We start from the raw sequence: 22,206 nt of genomic DNA on the forward strand, positions 1-22,206 counted from the left end.
TGTGGCCTCTCCCGTTGCGGAGCACAGGCTCCGGACGCGCAGGCTCAGCGGCCATGGCTCACGGGCCCAGCCGCTCCGCGGCATGTGGGATCTTCCCGGACCAGGACACGAACCCGTGTCCCCTGCATCGGCAGGCGGACTCTCAACCACTGCGCCACCAGGGAAGCCCTATTTTCCAGTTTTGATGGTAGAAAAGCAATGGTGGGTCAAACAGCTGTCCCCTTAGCACTACGAAAAGTAGGGACTCCAGGACACCCTTGTAGTCATTGTATCCGTCACTGCTGTGCACGCACAACAAAAAAAATAAATATACCAGATTCATTTAAGAATGACTTGATGAAACAGTAAAAATTATTAACTTTATTAACTCTCTACGAGTATACTTCTTTTAAATATTTTGACAGAATGGGAAGAATTCTGCTGTCTGCCTAAGTACCATGGTTGTCTCCAGAGAAAGCAATTGTGCAATTGTTTGAGTTGTAAGATGAACTAGCTGCTTTTTTTCATAAGCACCATTTCTACTTGAAAGAAGGATTGAAAGACATACTGTGGTTATGGAAATGTAGGTTTTTTTGCAGGCATTTTCTCTAAAATGAAGGAAGTGAGCCTGTCAATTCAAGGGAAAAAATTGACAATATTTGCTGCCAAAGATAAAATTTGAGCTTTTGAGTGAAAATTAGGTGTTTGGAAAATTGGTATGCACTGCCGTGAGCTTAGCAGCTTCCCAATATTAAAGACTTTTAGTGCTGACATTAACATATATGACTTTTATATTGTATAATGAAATGTGTCAACATTTGGAAGATCTGTAAAACTCAGTGAACCAATCAATACTTTCCAAGTGACCAACACATGCCTGTACAAAATCATGCACAGGTTAAGGATGAATTCAAAGTGCAAGACAGACCAATATATTTTAATGTAATGGAAAATTGACAGATATGGTTTCAGATTCCACATTGAAACTAAATTTTACAAAACTGTGACTTGTCAAGTTTAGGTAGAGTATCAAAGAGGAATATCCACAATTATCTGAGAATCCTTTTAACATACTCCTCCTTTTCCCAGTTATATACCTGTGTGAGGCTGAATTTTCTTTATGTACTTCAGCCAAAACAACATATCTCAACATATTGAATAAAGAAGCAGATATGGGAATTCTAGCTGCCTTTTATTAAGTCAGACATTAAAGAGATTTGCAAAAATGTCAAACAATGTCATTCTTTTCACTCATTTTTTTGATTTGTAAAATGTAATTATTTTTCATTGAAAAGGGTATTATTTACTTTAACATTGATGGGTTTATTATTTTTTAATAAATAATTATTTTTAATTCTTAATTTTAGTTTATAATATTGCAAATATCAATAATGTAATCCACATAAACAAAAGCTCTTTCAGGTCTTCAATTTTTCAGAGTGTACAGGGATCCTGAGACCAAAAACTTTGGGAAACGCTGCTACAGATAAACAAAGTTAATCAGCCCCTAATACCTTGATGCATTGATGAAGGGAACACAAGGTAATTATAAATAAGCAATCCCATTTTGAACAGGAGAGGAGGGGAAAAATCACCCAGTGGTCCGTGGTGTGTATTGTATCCTTCAGAGTGAGAACAGCAAGGATTCCCTGCTTTGATAAAATGAGGCCAGTCTGGCTGCTCTGCCAGGTTGGGGGAATCTCATCTAACCATTGTAACTGTGGCCACATCTTAGAAGAATTTTGAGGATTTCCGATTGGTATTGTTTGGGGCCAAGACATTGCCCCTGGGGTTGATCAATTACAGGATTCCACATGCCAGGATTGGGGTTTCTCTCACAGAACCACTCCCTTAAAAGCTGTGTAAGTTTTCTGGCTATTCACATTTGGATAACTCCATGAATTAATAACCAAGTCAGCAGAATGATGAATTATGGTCCCTAAATCTAGACCTTGAGCTTGGTATGCAGGGTCTTAGCAACAGGACCTCCCAGTCCTCAGCTCAGGGCCTCCAGCTTCACCTCTGCCTTGAGGCAATTGTGAACACCAGGCATGGGGGGAAGGCACAGCTGGCTGTCCCTGACCTTTAGGCTGCATCCCAGTGGAAGGCTCTTTACATAGGGTCACTGTCCTCTTAGTGGGAACAGGTAGGAAGTGTTTGGGAGGGGTTGTGCTTCCTACCTCCCTGCCTTTATTCCCACTCACTTTAGCTTTGACGTGAATAGATGAGCTTTTTCAATCTTGCAAAGCATGTGACCGTCAGACTCTGCATCAGCTTGGATTGCTGGCTACAGGCTATCTCTCTTAGCAAAGCTGTAAATACATAAGCTCAGAGGTCATGTTGCCTGGATTCAAGTCATAGCTCTAACCCTGTCTAGCTTTGTGTTCTTGGGCAAATTCGTTCACGCCTCAGTTCCTCAAATGTAAAATGGGGAATAACAACGGTACCCATTTCTTTGTGTTATTGTGAAGATTAAATGAGTTAATATGCATAAAGCACTGAGAGCCTGGCACATGATGTGTGCCTCAGAAATGTTAGCTTTTATTCTTCATTATTCTTTCTGCAAAATTTATGCCTTTGACTCTGAAATCAAGGCTTGGGAAAATAGCCAACACATACAACCCCCTGACAAATTTTTTTCAAGCCCCCTAATCATCCCACCTATGTCAGGTACATGGTCTGAGCTTCAGGAGACCCTGGCCTTGAAGCTGCATCTCAGGGAATGCTGACCTCCTAGCCTCCTGGGAATGGAAAATCCCAGGATTTTCCCAACAGTTGGAAAATCCTCACTGTTCTGTACCTCACCTCAACTCAGCCATTTCCACGTGCTAGGGACATCACTGGCAACACTCCACTTCTCATAGTGGTCAGAACTTCAGTTGCAGGTGACAGAATCCTAACAGAAATGGGCTTTGGGTAGCGGGAAGGAATTTGTTGGATGATGTTCTGGGAAAGTTTGGGGGCCTTAGGCGTGGTTAGCTCTTGGCATTAATGTCACATAGGGAGTTCCCTGGTGGTCTAGTGGTTAGGATTCGGTGCTTTCACTGCTGTGGCCCTGGTTCAATCCCTGGTCGGGGAACTGAGATTCCGCCAGCCACGTGGCGTGGCCAAACTACAACAACAACAACAACAATAACAAAAAAAAAACCCAATGTCATTTGGTATGCTCAAATGTGCCTCTGTCTCTTGTCTTCTCTCCATTTCTCAGCTCTGCCTTTGTCTGTGCTGGTTTCAGTATCAGGCAGTCTCTGTCCATGTAGTGGAAGATCCATGCTTACAACTTCCCAGCTTTGGAACCTCAGGAGAAAGCAGCCTCTACTCCCCTGGAATTCCAGAAAAGCTTGGGATTGCCTTTAATTTCTCCAGCTGGAGCTGTGTTCTTTAGCCTTGAAACATTCCAGAGTGACGTCACATGTGGCCTCAGGGGACTGAAACTACACCGCCAGGGAAGGGAGGAAAGGCTTGGTATTTATCAACCATCTGTTCTGTGGCAGGCATTTTATATCTTCTCATGGTGAAGATTATCCCTTTTGGGGAAGGAGACTAGATCTCATGGTGGTCTCCAACTCCCTCCAAGCTGAGAGCAGAGGGGGTCCTTCTCATGTCCACAGTCAACCCCTCTGCCTGTGCCCTTGATCCCATCCCTCTATCTTCCTAAAGACAAAGCACCATCTAATAGCTTCCTTTCTCTTATATTGTCACTCTCTCCATTTCTACCCTATTTTCTCCTGAGCCGCCAAACATGCTTGAATCTCTTGTACTTAAAAAAAAAAAACAACAAACTCCTCTTCTTAGCAGTACCTCCTTACTTTTCACTCACACCTCAACTAAACGAAATCAGTTTTCTATTGCTGCCATCTTTTGAAACTGCTCCTTCCAGAGTTACCAGTTACTTCCCCTGTGACAAATCCAGCTCTTGGCCAGCCTGACCTGTCTCACATGTTAGCTAACCCTGCTTTCCTTCCTGAAATCCTCACCCCATCATTTCCTTCATTCCCGGTTCTCCTTCTCCGTTTCCTGGCTGCTCCTTTCCTGCACTCACTGGTTAAAGGTTTATGAAAAGAGAAGGCCAATTTCCCTTTCATTCACATCTATGATTTCAAGAAGTGTTTTTTTCATTGGTGATTTTCCATCTCCAGGGCCTGGGTCTGTCTCCGGGTGTCAGTTTCTGTGCCCTGACACAGAGCCTGAACAGAGCAGCTGTCCACATATGGTGGGCAATGAGTGGATTTCCTCAAAGGCTGGTGCCTAAGGAATGACAAAGCAGTATCCAGAGCTGGAACTATATTCCAAGCCACTCACAAAGGCAGACGCACAAAAGTAAGAGGAGGGGTGGTTATCCTGCCCTTGCTGGATCCTTGTGATGACAACTCAGGCCTGATAATTCAGCCACAAAGAACCAGCAGTCTTCTCTCTCTGTCACCCTCCACTCATGAAGCCCTCTCCCTCATGTCTGCATGAGGGACAGCCATATTGGAGTGGGAAGAGCACGAATTCCAGATCTGGGTTTGCGGCCTGCTTCTTTTTTGACCAGGCTTCGATCTCCAGAAAATCAGTGGCCATGGCTGGGTATGTTCCTAGCTTCCTCAGGTGCTCAGACGACTTTCAGGAATGGGGGCGAATGGTACGGACTCAGAGGATGTGGGGTACCAGGGGAAGCCATCTCAGGGGCCCCAAGCAGGTCCCTGGAGAACAGGAACAATGTTCTGGCAACATGCTCTGGATGTGCTCCTAGCACTTAGGTCTCTCATACCAGACGGCCTCACACGGGTGCGTGGCCTCCATCACATCCATGTTGTTCACAGCAGCATTTGGCCTGGGCTGGCCTCATTGGATTTACGTGACCTAGATCCCGCTGATTTTATGAAGCAAGATCAGCTCAGGTCTGCTGGCCCTGGGAGATGGGAGAGGGAGGTGCAGGTCCTCAGCTTCATGGTTTTTGTGTCTTCCTCACTGTGTCTCCATTTCCTTCCTTCATTTGAGAAATGAAGGGATTGGCACAAAGGTGTGTCCAAATTTGACTTTCCAGGAATTTATTATTATAGTTGGGCTGCACATCAGCTCTAGCAAAATGACATGTCACATCCTTGCTCGAAGTTTTCAAGTTGTGCTGTCTACTAGTCAGGGATCAGTTGCAGGAAACAGAAACCACTCTATTTTAAGCAGAAAAGGATTTGATACAGGGAATCAGAGGTTTAAACAAAATAGTTGGGAGGGCTGGAGGAGTGGGCTCCAGGAATGACTTCCAGAAGAAGACCCCAGAATAGCTGCTAACTGGCACAATCATGAAGGTGATGAGTCAGGAGGCTGCTACTAGAATTCTTGCATTAAAGAACACACCAAGTAAAAAGACAACCCATGGAATGCGAGAAAGTATTTGCAAATCATATATCTGTTAAGGAACTTATAACCAGAATCTATAAAGAAGTCTTTATAACTCAACCATAAAAAAGGCAACCCAAGTTAAAAATGAGCAAAGGATTTGACTAGATATTTCTTCAAAGAAGATATACAAATAGCCAAAGATTACATGAAAATGATGCTCAACATAATTAGTCATTAGGGAAATGTAAATCAAAGCCACAATGAGGTACCACTTTATGCCCAGTAGCATGACTATAATGAAAAAGACACAATAGCAAGTGTTGACAAGGATGTGGAGAAATTGGTACCCTTGTGTATTGCTGGTAGGTAAAATGGTATAGCCTCTATGGAAAGAGGATGGTAGTTCCTCAAAAAATTAAACATAAAATTTCCATATGATCCAGTAACTCTGCTTCTGGGGTATATACCCAAAAGAACTGAAACCAGGGACTTGAAGATATCTGTATACCAATATTCATAGCAGCATTAATCACAATAGCCAAAAAGTAGAAACAATCTAAATATCCATCAACTGACGGATGGATAAACAAAATGTAATATATCCATACAAAATCCTTACAATATTCAATGGAATATTATGCATCCAAAAAAAAGGAATGAAGTACTGATACATGCTACAACGTGGATGAACCTTGAAAACCTTATGCCGAGTGAAAGAGGTCATATACAAAAGTCATTTTGTATGATTATACAAAATGTCCAGAATAGGTAAATTCCATAGAGAAAGTAGATTAGTGGTTGTCAGGGCTGGAGGGAGGGGGGAAATGCGACTGACTGATAATAGGTTTCTTTCAGGGGGTGATGGCAATCATTTGGAATTAGAGAGTAGTGATAGTTGCACAACTTTGTGAATATATCTAAAATCTACTGAGTTGCACACTTTAAAATGGTGAATTTCAGGACTTCCCTAGCAGTCCAGTGGTTAAGACTCTGCACTTCCACTGCATGGGGGCACAGGTTCGATCCCTGGTCAGGGAAGTAAGATCCTGCATGCCTCACGGTGCATCCAAAAAAAAAAGTAAAATGGTGAATTTCACGTTATGTGAGTTATATCTCCATAAAGAAATAAGATGGTTAGAAAACACACACACCATGTGGCTGCAGTCTAAGGACCAGGGATCAGAAATCTACCTCTGCTGCTGCCACCACTGCTTTTCAACCTCATGAAACTAGTGCTTGGACATTGGAATGCTGCTGAAGTAACTCAAGGTTGCCACAAACATGAAGCAACAACCACACAGCTGGAAGATGGCCTTTGCCTTATTTTCTCCTCCCAACTCTTATATAAACGGATGCAATTTATAAACCCTAATTTGCATGCAGAATGTTAACTGCAAGGGATTCTGGGAAGTGTAGCATTTAACTCTGGCCTTGGCACTATGAGAAAGAGATTGGAATGGATGCTGACAAGCAATTCACCACATCTACACAATTTCACCCTCCCTAAAAGGAGAGATCCAAAATCTCATTAGTCATGTATCCAGCTCTGGGTGATACTCATTCCAGTTCAGTTACGATCCTGTCTCAACAACCTGTAACCTAATGATTAACTGATCAACTTACCAACACACCTTATGATACTAGGGAAAATGTGGGAGGGGAAGAAATGGGATGATATCTATAAATATATACATACCAGAGCAAGGGAAAAATATGAAACGCTAATATAGTCCTCATCTCTCCACCTTTCAGGAATTACTTATATTCATAAATATCTTTCTCTACTACTTATGAAGTTCATTTTCACAGCCAGTATCTCAGCCGGATGAGGCTCTTTATCTGGTGTGGTGACCCAACTCTTCATTCCTAAAGGAATTAAGCCTTCCCTGGAATAGCCTTTTATCCTTGACTCCTGCATACAGCAGTACTAGAAGTAGCCCTTTAAGCCCTTTAAGTTCCAGGCACATTCCTTCCTGCCCCCACTGAGCAACAACAAACCTATCTCCCTTGATAATCAGGATCAATCTCTCCATCTAACACAACTGCCCCCTTTTAGGCTATTGGTTCAGTGGATGAGGAGCCAAAATTGGCCAAAAAACTTCCAGTTCAGTGGACTCATTGTTATGTGCCCTGGTGGAAGTACTTCTCCTCTGGGTATTGAGACTTCTAAACTAACAAAGACCAAAGTCACAGGGGCAAGAAGCAAAACTTTTGTGAATGGGTTATATATATATAGGTCACTGTTTCAGAACATACCTCATCCTATAGGACAGAACATCACTGCATGAGATGCTGTCTTCCAATAGCTTCCAATTTGACTGTTGGGTGAGGCCAGCTGCTTTGGATGATCCCATGGGTCTTAGCCCATTGCCTCACTTGATGAGAGGCAGTGTTGTGTGGAATACTACATGATGAATAGACATTCAGTAAGTTCATGGATAGTAACAATGATGATGATGATGAGCATGATAATAATAAATGAAAAGGACGATGCTAGCTAATACATATAGCTCTTATTACAGGCCAGGCACTGTCATATGTATTCACTTAATCTTCATAGTCCCAAATGAAGAAACGGAGACAGAAAGGTTAAATAATTTGCCCAAGGTCATAAGCTACTTAAATAAATGGTGGAGTTAGAATTCCTACTCAGGCATTCTGGCTCTGTTGTCTGTCCTCTTAACCACTATGCTTCTCAAAGTGAACATATAGTCAAATTTAGAATAATGGGGGGATGGATGTCTTTGCCCTGATAATTGTTATTTTTCTCATTTAAAGTTTATTCTTTATGAATATTTTAGGCTTGGCATACATGGAAACAATTCATATCTCGAGTGTCTTTTCCAGTGAGGACAAATCCCTGCCTTCTCTGTGATGGGAGGGCTCTGATCTGATATTAAGTGCCCAGCTGGTCCCTCCAGAGCATGGAGCAGGGCTCAGCTGTAAGCCAACATCAGCTTCTCAAAAGAATTGCCACTGCCAAAAATATCCTGGCTTGACTCTGAAATCTGATGGCCCTGTGCTGTGTTTCTCTTATGGATGTTTGCCACAGTGTGTGTACAGTAGCCTCAGTTGCCAAGGGATTTTGCACACCACTGGATCTGCTAGGTCATAAAATTCTAACTGCTTACATTGCAGCCTGTACCAACTGGTGACCATTCTCTTTCTCTGGGCCCATCAAAGCTAGTAGCCCTTGTGGGTTACTTGGAAAACGGGTCAGTGCAGCATAATCAAACGGGGTATGCTACCTCCCAAATCAAGAAATCCACCAAATGCTCAGGATTTTTCTTAGTGGTGGGGGGTATACAGTGCAACAGCTCATCGATCACTTTAGATAAACTGCCATCCTCCAGACTCCTGCTCTGGATCCCGAAAAATTTTATGGAGCTGAAAGTTCCCTTAAGCTTCCGCAGGGACTATCCCCTATCCTCCAGAACACATGTATTTTACCAAGGCATTTAGATACCTGCTACTTCTTGCTTATTATGTCCAAAAACATGCCATCACATACAGAGTGATGTTCTGGGAAATATGAAATGATTGAAGTGCCTGCACATTAGATTTCAGCAGAGCTGGAGAAGTGATGCCACCCAGAGGGAGGACAGTAAGCGGTACTGTTGACCTCGACAGGTAAAAGTAATCTGCTTTTCATGTTTTCTGCTATTTGGGCTAGAGAAAAAAAGCATATTCCAGGCCAGTAGTTGCATGGCTGCAGGTGCTGGGGCAGGTGTTGACTTGCTTCAAAGTGATTATATCTGAAATAACAGCTACATGGCAAGTCTTCTACCGCGCAAATAATTTAAATGTAGATATGATAGGGATCACCACTGTGGAACTTCTCAGTCTTGGATGGTGGCGGTAATATTTATCATGCCCTCAGGGATGCACTATTTCTTCTGGCTTATGATTCTGGTGTAGGACTGCGCAAGGGGCTTTCCTCTGCTCTTCTTACAATAGCTTTCACTCTACCGGTCAATGTGAAGATTCTGCCAGGTGCCAAATACATCTATTACAATTGTGCTTACAGGAACTGGGAAATAACCATACACAGGATGAATATGTGAGATAGATACAGGCCAAGATTCCTTTTAAGTTACATGATCCCTGTGTATTAGTTTGCTAGGTGTGCCATAACAAAGTACCGCAAATTGGCTGGCTTAAGCATTACAAATTTATTGTCTCACAGTTCTGGAGACTAGAAGTCCAAGATCAAGGTGTTGACAGGGTTGGTTCCTGCTGAGGGCTGTAAGGGAGAACCTGTTCCATGCCTCTCCCCTAGCTTCTGATGGTTTGCTGGCAATCTTTGGCATTCATTGGCTTCTGCTGCATCATCCCGATCTCTGCCTTCATCTTCACATGGCATTCTCCCTGTATGAGTGACTCTTTGTCTAAATTTCCCCTTTTTATATGGCACCAATCATATTGGATTAGGGGCCCACCCTACTCTGGTATAACCTCATCTTAATTACATCTGCAACAACCCAATTTCCAAATAAGGTAACATTCTGAGGTATTGGGGATTAGGACTCCAACATATGAATTTTCAACCCATAACACCCCAAAGGCTTTTTTTTTTTTTTTTTTTTTTTGCGGTACGCGGGCCTCTCACTATCGTGGCCTCTCCCGCTGCGAAGCCCAGGCTCCAGACGCGCAGGCTCAGCGGCCATGGCTCATGGGCCCAGCTGCTCCGCAGCATGTGGGATCTTCCCGGACCGGGGCACGAACCCATGTTCTCTGCATCGGCAGGCAAACTCTCAACCACTGTGCCACCAGGGAAGCCCCGAAGGCTTCTATTTTTAACTAGTGGTCCACAAAGACCTTTTAGGTCCCTTGAGATTAGTACTGGCTTAGGGTCGGTTTCCAAGTATTCGCTAAAGGCCTGGGTGTTTCCATTTCCCTAAGCACAGGAACATAGTTAATTGACTTAAGATTCCTTTGGGGAAGATTAGAAAACTTACAATTTAGTTATGGTAATATTGCTGGGTGCTTTCTCCAGGGTACTCAGCATTCCTTTATTCAAGGGCTTTGGGTCTGAGAATTTAGTGAGTGTCCATAACTCTCCATTTTGGTGACTTAAAACAGGCCTCTCTTTGCCAGACTTGCAGTTTTGCTTTGTATATACAAACCAAGTATTCCTGCTCTGTTGCCTTGGTACTGCCCCTTGGCCCCTGCCACTCCAGGATCTCCGTCATACCTACTGATATCAGGGATTCCATTTCAATGGCAGCATCTCTTAGCTTCGCTTCCGACTATAGAGAATTTACATTACAGCACTTTGAAAGTAAGGTGTTCCCTTTATCTATGTACTTTCCAATTCCTTTGTGAAAGGAATGTCCTCTGAGCAATTTTAGAGGGCAAAATTAGGAGATGAGTAGGTCACACGTATGATAAATCTATACCGTCACTTCTATCTTCATGTTTCTGGATTCATCTTCTAATGCTATACTAAGGAATTTTTAGCATTTCAATTTGAGTGTAGACCACTGTTAAGTCCAGCTTTCATCCAACCAACCAGCTAAGAGCTACTCTTAGCTGCTAAAGTCAGTATACTGATTCCAGAATCTCTAGAATGCCCATATTAATAAGTTCAACCCAAATGAAAATAAAATTGTTCTTTTCTTCCTGGTCTAATACCTTTAGAATCCAGTCCACACACATTCCTCAGGTTTCTGCTGATTCAAATTAGCAAAATCTCACAATTCTGTAACCTTTCTTTCTCTCAGGTCAGATTTTGTGGTTGCCTTTCTGAAGCATACTGGGATCTGACTCTAGTCACAGATTTGGTAGCAATAAGGGGTAGTGGGTGGGACATGAGAAGTACATGAGAAGGGACACAAAAGCCTTCCCTTTCAAGGCAACTACCGCAGGTAAGTTGCCCTATCAACGGGGGAAGACAGGACCAGCCCTATCAACGGGGGGAGGACAGGACCAGCCCTATCAACGGGGGGAGGAGAGAGGAGGGCTGCTTCTGCTGGTAAGAGAAGTTAAGTGGAGTCTGTGGGTTCAGAACACTAGGATTTACCCAAATCTACTCACATGTCCCCATTTCACATCTTACTCTTTCCTAAACAACATCCTAACTTTTATATAAGAGACCTGGTAAGCTAAGAATTTAACTTATGTCGTAATTCAACAACCCAGAATCCCTCCTTGATTTTCATGTACATCAGCCTTGTGGCTACAAGAGACAGCTTTGAGCTGAAAATTTTAAACTCTTGAGGCTTTCATTTTCTTTCTTTAATCTCTCTAGCATAAGCCACCCCCATTTAAGTCTTCATTTCTTACACGATGGTCTGTTGTGGCTGCCACTTGGTCTATCAAAGTCTTTTATCCAAAAGACAATTCATTTAATGTGACCACAGATGTAAGTCATCTTTGCCTACTACCTTACCATTTTCAATGGCAACTAGATTCTCATTTCCTTCAAATCCAACTTAGTCATAACTAATCAAGAATCCCATCTTTGAGGGACTATTGTCTATAACCAAATTTGGAACCAAATACTGTATCAGTTAGGGTTCAGTAACTGCAGAAAACAAAACCCTTCCACCTATTTTAAGCAGAAAAGAATTCAATACACATAAATTAGGTGCTTACAAAGGAGTTGGAAAGCTGGGCAAGTGGGCTCTAGGCTGGACCTCCAGGAAAGACTCCCAGATCGGTCCAGTATGGGAGCCACTACCTCTGCCACCATCAGGAAGATGAAGAACCAGGAGGCCAGCATAGGCTGACTACAAGAACATGTATTACTGACGGTTATTTGTGGATCAGGAGTCCCTTCAACATCCACACAACTATTGATGGATATTAGAATACCACTGGAGGGAAACCTAAGGGCTTTATACTTTTGCAAGAACAACAAAGTTGCTGAAGATGACCCCTGAATCACTTCCTCCTTCCATATCCTTGTTTGTGCATCTGGCAAAATAAATTACATTTACAACCTTGGTTTCAAGGAAGTGTGAGACATGTAGTTTTAACTTTCCAGCCTCTAGAGTATAAGACAGTACATTAGAAAGAGGTCAGAATGAATAAGTACCCATTTAGCACTTCCACAAATTTCTTTCCATTGGCCCATCTAAGTAGGACTGGTGACCAGACATGTCTTCTCCCAGTTTTAGCCACTTTTAAATTTGAACACAACACCCCATCTGTCTGGCTTTGAAGATTACCTCTCTTCCTGGCCTCAGAGTAACCTAAAATGTCATTGTCTTCAGAGTTGTTTTGATAATCTACACAATCTTGTCCTCAGCCACCTCTTCAACCTGATCTACTACTCTCCTCCTTGGTCCACTCTGTTCTAGCCATTTAGGCCTCTATGCTGTGTGTGTGTTTAAACAGACTAAGGATGCTCCACCAAAGGACCTTCATACTTTATTTTTCATGTCTGGTATGTTCTTGCCCTAGAAATCCACATGGTTCTTTCTCACTCCATCAAGACTCTAATAAAATGTACCTTTAACTCCATCAAGACTCTAGTAAAATGTACCTTTATCAGAGAGGCCCATAGTACCCACCTAAAGCAGCTCTCTTTTCCACTTTCCCTGCTTTTCTTCATCACACTTATCCTCATCCAGATTATACATCTGATCGTCTTTTCCCACTAGAGTGTGACTTTCACAGGAACAAGAATTTTGTGTTTTCCTTATTGCTGCATCCTGTACCTGAAACGTAGTAGGTATTTCAGAATGAATGAACGCTGTACAAGTAAGAAATTAAACTTTCCCCATTTTCTAAATTGAGAATCAACTTTTCCCATGCATTACTCATCTTCTCCTCCAGGTGGTGCTGACGGGCCTTTTCATCTAATGTCTAGGAGATACAACCGTGTTGCAAGGGATTAGAATAAGCTTAGTTTTTTCATAGCCTCTGGTCTAGAGCTCTGGGCTTTTTTTAGATGGCACCCATAATATCCCTTAACTTATTTCTTCTTATTCCTGCAGGAGAAAAAAAAATATGGGCCTTTAACAAAAGCGTTTTCAGTACGCCATCTCACTTAATCTTTACAACTCCATAATTAGGATTATGATCCCCATTTTGGCTAAGTGTAAACACACTCAGAGTACGTAGCCCAACTCTCGCAGCAGTAAGAACTGGAGCCTAGATAAAAATACAGGTTTGGCTGCAAACTCCTGCCCCTCCAAAAGACTTCCTTGATTTTATCCAAGTTAATTGCTCTCTTCATGCTTCTTCAAGAGAAATACAAGTCTTGAGTTGATAATTTGCATTTCAGAGATTTCCATACAGTCTGCCCCTTTTCCCAACAAGTTCCCTTTTTCACACAAAGACACCCTCTTGGTCATTCTTCTAGAGACCCAAAGTCCACTAACAGCACCTCCTGTCCCAGGTGCAGGGTAATGTGCTAAGTCTGGTTGCAGTGCCCAAGAGATAAGAATCTTCCAAGATGGCTGTTGTCCAGACTCATCATCCTCATCGTAGTAAAGCACAGGTCAGGAAGACAAAGAGCAGGTGCATCTGTGAAAGGAAACAGAAAGCCATCTGGTCCTCAGGGAAAGGATGTTTTCAATTCTTCCTCTGGGCCCAGGGTTAAAGTGACACAGAAGTTTGGCACTGGAAGCTCCTTAAATACTGTCTGAGAGTTGGGGATATTAGCGGCATGAGAGAGTAACTGACTCACACAGTCACAGAGTAAATTACTGCCAGATTTGGAATCTCAGATCAGGTTTCATAAATCTTTTAATTTTTCTGCTATACTATGTATGAGCTTTGATTTCTAAGGCCATTATTCTAGACAGAGCCAAAACCCCAAGTAGCACTAACTTAGCTCAATTCTGACAAAATTATAAGATCAGATAAAATTAAATATGTTGTGATTTTGATGACATGCCTCCTCTCTCCTTTCATTACAAATCCTAGTCAGATTCCTTAGTCCCTCTTACTTAAACTAGATTGGCAAAACTAGAGAGTTTTTTGGAACAGGGAATGTATACACGGGAGCATAACAAACACCTAGGATATTGCTTGGTGATTATGCAGAATAGGTACATTTCTTTATCCAGTAAGAATACTCTGTTCCCCAACTTATAACCATGCAACATTCACTGGGATTTCTGAAGAGCCACTGGAACTGATACCCCTTCCCTCCTCTGAAGCACGTTTCTAATAGTGACTATAATGCAGAAAGGGGTAAATAAAGCTTTAATAGGAAAACTGCACAGCTGCCTCTAGAGGGCAAACAAGGCTCATTTTAATCTCCAGCTTCTCTATCTGGCTGACTCAGCTAATTCTTCAGTCTGACTACACAGTCCAAGTCAAGCTTGGCTTTGCTTCCTGTCATACTAGGAGTCATTGGTTTACAGATGACTCCACTGCAGTCTGGTTAGAATACCATCCTTCTTCCCTGGGATTAGGAAAGCTTAGATCTAGAGACTGTTAAAGATGTAGTGGTCTGTTTCAAACACTTGGCTCTGGAGAACTATCCAAGCCAAGGAAAATGAGAGGAGTTGAATTACGACAGAAATCTTTATTAAAATGTGTCCTGCAGTAATATGTTAGCATACATACAATATACACACATACATCTGTACACTCTTTGACACACCTCACAGATTGCCACCATCAGTTTAACCAATAAATTAAAACTAAAAAAGGGGGGGGGGCAAAGGGGATGGGGGGTGGAACCAAGGGCAAAGTTTCCATGTTTCCTCTGTTAAGAAATTGCAAATTTCTCAGAATTTCCCTGGGGAAAACCTGTGACCAGAAAATCTTTGAAATACAATATGTAAATCCCTGCCCCCCCCCAAAAAGATTCCAAAAGATGCAGTTACAAGTGTGCTTCTCAGAACAGGAGCATTTATTCCACTTCATACTCTGGCTTCTGCATCTTCCGGCTTCAAGACAGTCGTCCCCTCAGCTGGGGCAGAGAGGTTCATATGGGCACTTGGGCTCGGTGCACCTGGGGCTCTGGGTGTTGAGGGGCAGGCTGCGGCTTGGGAGTGAGGGGAGCCACACTCATCCGAGGTGATGTCTGGCACATCGTCGGACTGCGTATCAGAGCTCTCCAGGTCACTGCGGATGCTCTCGGGCTGGGCCAGGCTGATGTCCCAAGGTCTGCTGGCCTGGCAGTCTTTCTGTTCACAGTTTTGGTGTTTGCAGGGGGGATCCTCTTCATTGCTGCCACCGCCACCACCACCTTCTTCTTCATTCTCCACCATCTGTGAGTGAACATGGAGTGAGTCCTCCGTGCTGCTTCCACTCACCAGCTGATAGTGGCTTGGTTTGGCTTCAATGTCCACTTGGATTTCCATATTGTTGCATTCTCTGTGGAGACAAAATCCACTTTGCTGAATCATGCATGGGTCATGCTATACCTGTTGGTAAAAGCAGTTTGTGGGTTCAGGATTAGAAAGTCCGAAAATATAGGTAAATAGTAGAATAGAGCTCACTTTTAGAGAAAATAAAATTTAACCTAACACTCAAATAAGATGGAGAAGAACAATTAGATCTTTTTGTTGATTTAAAATACGCACACAAACATCTCTGCCAATTTCTGTATTTCTTTATATTTTAACTTTCATTGGATTATAGTTGATTTACAATGTTGTGTTAGTTTCTGCTGTACAGCAAAATGAAATCAGTTATACATATGTATACATACTATACATCTATACTCTTTTTTAGATTCTTTTCCCATATAGGTCATTACAGAGTATTGAGAAGAGTTCCCTGTGCTATACAGTAGGTCCTTATTAGTTATTCTGCCAATTTCTTTAAACAACTAAAAATGAGCTTCCAAAATTCAACTAAGGTTCGGAGCCTCACACTATCTAACTCAAAATATGAAAGTGAAAGAAGAGTCACAGCTTTTCACTTCTCTGCCACAATTAGAAGAAACCAGAATCTCTCCAGTAGGGAGTGCTGCAGTCACACCATACCAGATACACTAGCTTCTCAAATATAAAGAGAAATAGGCTACAGAAGCCACATCAAGCAAAGAGCAACATGAGAGCAGAAACCATAGAGCTACATACATACATCAATGGACACCAATCTAGCTCTTCAGTTCCATGTGAATAATTACACTGTTGCAATAGCCAAGAAAAGAAAAGGAAATAGAAAAGGAAGAAAGAACCTCTAAAAATCAAGTGCTAACAAGAAAAATCAATCAAGAGATGCCAAATACTCCCATACCAAGAACTTGCTCAATGAATTTACAGGGTATACACACTATGTATCACACTAGATGGTACACAGAGCCCTAACATGAGGCATTGAGCTTCTAAGGCCAAAACCCAACCAAAAAAATGCAACCTCTCCTAGGCTTCTGACTGTTCACATACCTGTCCTGTGGGTTGTAGGAACTGATTATGGAACCGGCCATAGCACGAGTGCTTGCGTTGTCACTAATTGCACCAAGACTGGCTGTGTCTTTGGGGAAAATTTCCTTTTGGACATCGGCTTGGACTTCTAACCTGTGTAAAGAGGGGACGTTTAAGTTAATGCGAGACCTGGGTATTCCGAGACAGTCTGCTTCCTGGCACATACCTCTTCCATTATTCTCTTGCAAATTGAGTTGATCTGATCTTCTCCAAATGTCAAATAGCTCAAACAGATGCCCACACATCTTCTCTCTTAAATTTATCTACTGAAATCGTCCCCTCCTTTCCATCCCCACTGCTACTGTTTAACTTCAGGCCCTCAACAGCTCCCGAGTGGGTAACTGCAATTGGGTTCTCTTTCCAGTAGCCCTAAGTCCAAGTCAAACAACTTCCAGATCAGTGCCAATGTGGACAAAAACCTGATCACTCTAACAGCCCTCTCTTGGCTCCCTCTTGCCAACAGGCATTTAAGGTCTACTGATTTGCCTCCAAGCTCTCTCTCCAGTTCCATCTCTCACCATAGGTCCTAAATCATAATCACACTGAATTTTTTTCTTTCCTTACACACCTATACACATTTTATACCTCTATGACTTTGCATATGCTAGTCCCTCTCTCTGGAAGTTTCCTTTCTCTATGTGACAAACTCATACTCAGTCCTTAACAACAAAGGAAGTATCATCTCCCTTCATTCTTCTATCAAACCAGTCACTTCCTGCTAAGTGCTCCCACAGCACCTACCTATTTATTAAATCAATTTATGCATCTCTTTCCCAGTCATCTGTGAGCTCCAAAAAAGGAGAGACCACACCTCATTCACGCTTTACCCTCCATGTCTTGCACATACTAGGAACTTAAACATTTAGCAATCAAATTACCCCCAGCCTACGAGCTTAAAGGACATAATAAGAGTCAACCTCTGACAAGAGCAGCAAAGTTTCCCAATGGTGTCTCAGAGGACCCATAGCTTTTCCTTTCTTGACTCCAATATCATTTGGTTGCACACTTAAGTATTTCCTCATAATGGGTTTCACAGTCAAACCCATCTGACTCATTCACTTCCTATAAAAGGCTTTCACAGTACTGGAACAGCTGGACTGCCTAAGTTGCAGTTTCAGCAAGTCAGTCTCCAATTATGTCTGCTTATTTACAGGGGTGTTGGTTTTAAGAAAGCACAACAGTGAATTCTCCAGCATGTGTGGGCAGGATCCCCTAACAAGAGACAACCAGAGTCATGAAACGCAGACAGGTCAGCAGCAGCCTGCAGCTGCACATTCAATCAACCTCCATCCTGCTGCCTGAGTCTTTGCTCTGCTGCTCCAGCCTTAGATGCCCTTCAAAAATGTGCCATGGCTCAGGAAAATGAGGCAGTGCAATGGAAAGTACATTGAGTCAGAGACCTGGGTCCTAGTTTCAGCTCTGCCATAGAATCACAGTTAGAATTGGAAGAGGCCTTTCACAAAGGCCATCTATCACCTTAGGTGTTTCGCAGATGCTAGTCTGTGCAATGGCTATGCTAAAATCACCTGGGGAACCTTTTCAAAACACAGATCCCTAGGAGATTAGGAGAGAATCTGGGAGATTTTAATTTATTAATTCTGGGATAGGGTGCTGACATCTATTTTGAAAAGGCTCCCAGGTAACTGACAAGCACTCAGGTGTGGGATCCAGTCCATCTGCCATCTGTTGCTTGACTCCTTCTAAGAGCCAAATGGCCCTCTGGTCTCACTTTATAAACACTTCCAGGGATAGACGTAATCCATCCCTTCTTTGGACTTTATATAGATTTTTCCTATAGTCTCTATAATGAAACAAAATTAGTTTCCCTCTAGCTTCTGCCAAATCGTCTTAATCTATCCCTTGGCATAAGGCAGAACTCTTAATCCTTTTTTCCAGTTCAAGGCCCTTCAGATATCTGAAGGCAAGCATCTCCCCTACCTCCCTACCTTGTTTTGTACCACCTTTACCCCTCCCCAGGGCTCTCTTCTCCAGTGCGTTCAAATAACTGCTTCTCATGTAACATCTGCTATGCTCCTCTGAATATGTTCTGTTTTTTCTAACTGGTAAAACGACCAACCAAGTCATAACCTTTTTAGTCATAAAGCTTTACATATTCTCAACACAAGTTTATAGAATTGATTTACCTTATCTATCAAATGGGAATCAGAATTAGGAAGGTTTTAAGAATAACAGCACCAATAAGCCACAAGATATAGTATAAATGCTGTTCAACTAAAAGCCAGTGATAAGCCTAATGGAGGACACAGTCTTGGGAATTCTACAAAAATGCATGCTTCCCCTTCCTGATGGAGGCAGCCTAACGTAGTAGAGGGAGGATCTGAAGTCAAGATTATCCTTTATTGGGACTTCCCTAGTGGTCCAGTGGCTAAGACTCTGTGCTCCCAATGCAGGGGGCCCAGGTTCGATCCCTGGTCAGGGAACTAGATCCCACACGCATGCCGCAACTAAGAGTTCACATGCTGCAACTAAAGATCCCGTGTGCTGCAGCTAAGACCTGGCGCAGCCAAAATAAATAAATAAATATTAAAAAAAAAAAACAGAGAGAGAGATTTGGCCAGGAACACAGGATTATTGTGTTTAAAAAAAAAAAATTATTCTTTATATGGAGCCACTATGGTGCAGTGGGAAAAAACACAGAACTTTTAAGTTGCTTAACCTTTCTAGCCTATTTTCTAATTGTAAAAGTTAAAACAAAACAAAACAAAAAAACACCATTGATGATTAAATCAAAATGATATGCTATACGAGACATGCCTGGCACAGAGAAATGGCTCAATATGATATGTTACTTCTTATAATTCCAACTGGTTCTGTCAGAAATTGCTTACCTGCTGTACTTTCCCTTGCCACTGGAAAGAATGCCACCACTCAGTGTGCCCCCTGAGAGGGCTGCAAAGCTGGCTGTTTCGCTGTATGGACCTTGCATAACACTGAGTCCATCTGTAGGGCTTCCACTGGTGCTCAATACGCTAGTTAGACCTTCAATGCTACTTTCCCCAATGCTGGGATTCTTGAGGGCTCGCCAGGCATCTGCCACTGGGGATGGAACCAAACATCTCAATTAATGATAGCACAGCATCAAAACAGAGTCTGGCATTTTCCTGCAATGACTCTTCAGAGCAGAGAATATTCATGTAGAAAAATACTCATTTATTCACTTAATGAATAGCTACTACAGGCAGCCACCACATATCCGGTGTTTTAACATATGCTCACATGTAATCTTCCCAGTAACTAGGAACTAATAGCCCCAATTTTAGGTGAGGAAACAAAAGCTTAGAACTAAATGCCTTGTCTGTGGCTAGTCACACAAAACTACAATCTGATTCTAAGTCTCCTATTCTTTGCATTACACTATAGATGTCATCTAATTAAACATGAAAATTTCAAGATACACTTAGGTCGTGTGCTGACTGTAGTAGGAAGTTTGAAAGACCTTTGGGGATCTCTGTGTCCCAGGTTAGTTAATATGGTAAAGTGAAAACAACATCAAAGTATAAGTCAGAAGACTTGCTATAGTTCCAGCTCTGCAGAAGCTCTTAAACACATTTAACAGATGTTGAGACAAAGGCTTAAATAAGTTCCCTTTAATTGGGGATAATAACAGCCCTGGCCCTCTCTCTTCAGAGCTGTTATAAAAGCCAAGTGAAAATAACAACTGTGTAAGTCCTGAAAATTATAAAGTACCATGCAGATATAAGACTTTATTATAATTATAATTATGTAATTTACTATTACCAGCATACTTAGAGTTACTTGGAGTCCTACTAGTTTGTACCTTGGAGTCCTACTAGTTTGTACTTTGCCACACAGAGGCAAGTACCAGGGGAATTAACCTAATAACTCTGGAAAAAAGAAATGAAAAGCTAAAAATACTTTACCTCCTATAAAGCTCATTAGCCAATGTAATCCAATGTCAATCTCTCTGTAAAATGTGCTGAATTTTACTGACTTTTATCTTGTGTTCCAAAAATTCAAAGGGAAATTAAAATTCTCCTTTTACCTGTGATTGGGCCATCATCTTCATCAAACTCAATTTTCACTCCCTTTCCATTGGCCGTACTAACTCCACAGCCACCTCCACGACAGAGAGAAATGGGCACAACCCCATAAACATAAGCCAGCATAATAGGGACACCAATACCTGGGGAAGATAAGGAAACATGTCAGCAGGCCATCAGGTTGCAGCTGCCCTGAATTCTCCTTCCCAGGGCTGAACACAGACAAACCACTTTATAAAGGGCCAAGGAAAGACAGAAGATAGCTATGCTAGAGAGGTAGACTGGTCCAACAGAATGATGACTGGACTTGGAATCAGAAAGGCCTGGATTAGAATCCTGTCTCCAATTTACCAGCTGTTATAACCTTGGACATATCTTCCTAGGGTTGCCAATGATCAATGTATATACAGTGCTCAGCACAGTAAATATATGTTGCTTTCATTTTCCTCCTTCCATTCACTGCTGAAGTGCTAATCCAAGAACCAATCAATAATCAAACATTAAATAAGTGACTCCTAGGGTTTAGGATCCCCCCCAGAGTGTTAATTCCAAAATCTTGCTGCTGTGGAAGGCAGAATGGCTTAGTTGTTAAAGGCCCAGACTCTGAAGTCAGACTGCCTTAATTCATGTCCCAGCTAAGTGACCTTGGGCAAATTACTGCACCTTTCTGTTACAACTGGGCTGCTGTGAGGATTAAATAAATTAATACAGGCAAAACACTCAGACCTGCTCCTGGCACATGGAGAGTCTCAGAAAATATTATATTATTATTATTCTAAAACAGACCCTCATGCCTTCCAAAATACTGTGAGGCATTAAGCAAATCAAAAGTAATTTTGTTTTGTGGGTTCTGTGGCAAATGAAGAAGGAAGAGAAAAGGTGAAAAACTAGGCCTTAAAGTAATATTTTTTAATTCAATCTTTTTAATGTGCCAGATGGAGTTCTAGGCACTAACTTACGAATGAAAGATCCCAAACTCTGATACTTTAGTGTGGCTGATAATAATAACAGTGCCTAATAAACTCCCAAGGTGGGTCTGACATAAAATGTAGGAGCATCCAGGGTGAAACATCTGGCCGGCTGGCTAAACTGCGAGGCCAGAAAGCTAATGGGAGTGGGTCGTGTAAGGGGAGGAGTCATGGTCCTGGCTAGCTTCTTACCAACACTAACTGCAGCAATAACTGGGGATGCAATGACCGACAGAGTCACTCCTCCTGTGATAGCCAAATTCCTCTTATGTTTGGAGGTTTTCCTTCCCTCATACCTGCTATGAATCTAAGAATAAGAAAGAAAATTCAGGTCAGCAGGTTAGGACATCAATCTTTTTGCTAGGGAGAAAAAGGATAAGTGAATATTCTCTTTTAAGTTATCTATATTAAAACATATTCCCCCATGTCAAAGAGACATCTTTCTCACATTTTAATCTAACTCAGACCAGGACGATATAAACTAATACAGAAAAAGTTAATATAAGAAGAGACAAAGTAACTCAGGGGAGTGAAGTAAGCATTTTATCTTTAAGTCACTGAGACAAACCAGGC

General features: G+C 42.1%; 1 protein-coding gene across 7 annotated transcripts in view; it reads right to left on the minus strand.

Annotated features, from left to right (window-relative positions):
* Positions 1-6,142: 6,142 nt before the first annotated feature.
* The window catches only part of RNF19B (ring finger protein 19B), a 33,584-nt gene continuing 17,520 nt past the window's right edge, over positions 6,143-22,206 (minus strand). For 2 of the 7 annotated variants that reach the window (XM_079928760.1, XM_079928761.1), the window contains exons 5-9: positions 21,826-21,940; positions 20,668-20,808; positions 19,493-19,700; positions 16,605-16,736; positions 14,807-15,585 (exon numbers count right to left, since the gene is read on the minus strand). In XM_079928760.1, coding sequence (XP_079784886.1) covers positions 15,129-15,585; positions 16,605-16,736; positions 19,493-19,700; positions 20,668-20,808; positions 21,826-21,940 — 1,053 coding nt within the window. In that variant the 3' untranslated portion in view covers positions 14,807-15,128. The other 5 variants (XR_013829350.1, XR_013829351.1, XM_079928763.1 and 2 more) reach the window with 5 other exon arrangements.

This window comes from Stenella coeruleoalba (assembly GCF_951394435.1).
Source record: "Stenella coeruleoalba genome assembly, chromosome: 1".
Taxonomy (NCBI): Eukaryota; Metazoa; Chordata; class Mammalia; order Artiodactyla; family Delphinidae; genus Stenella; species Stenella coeruleoalba.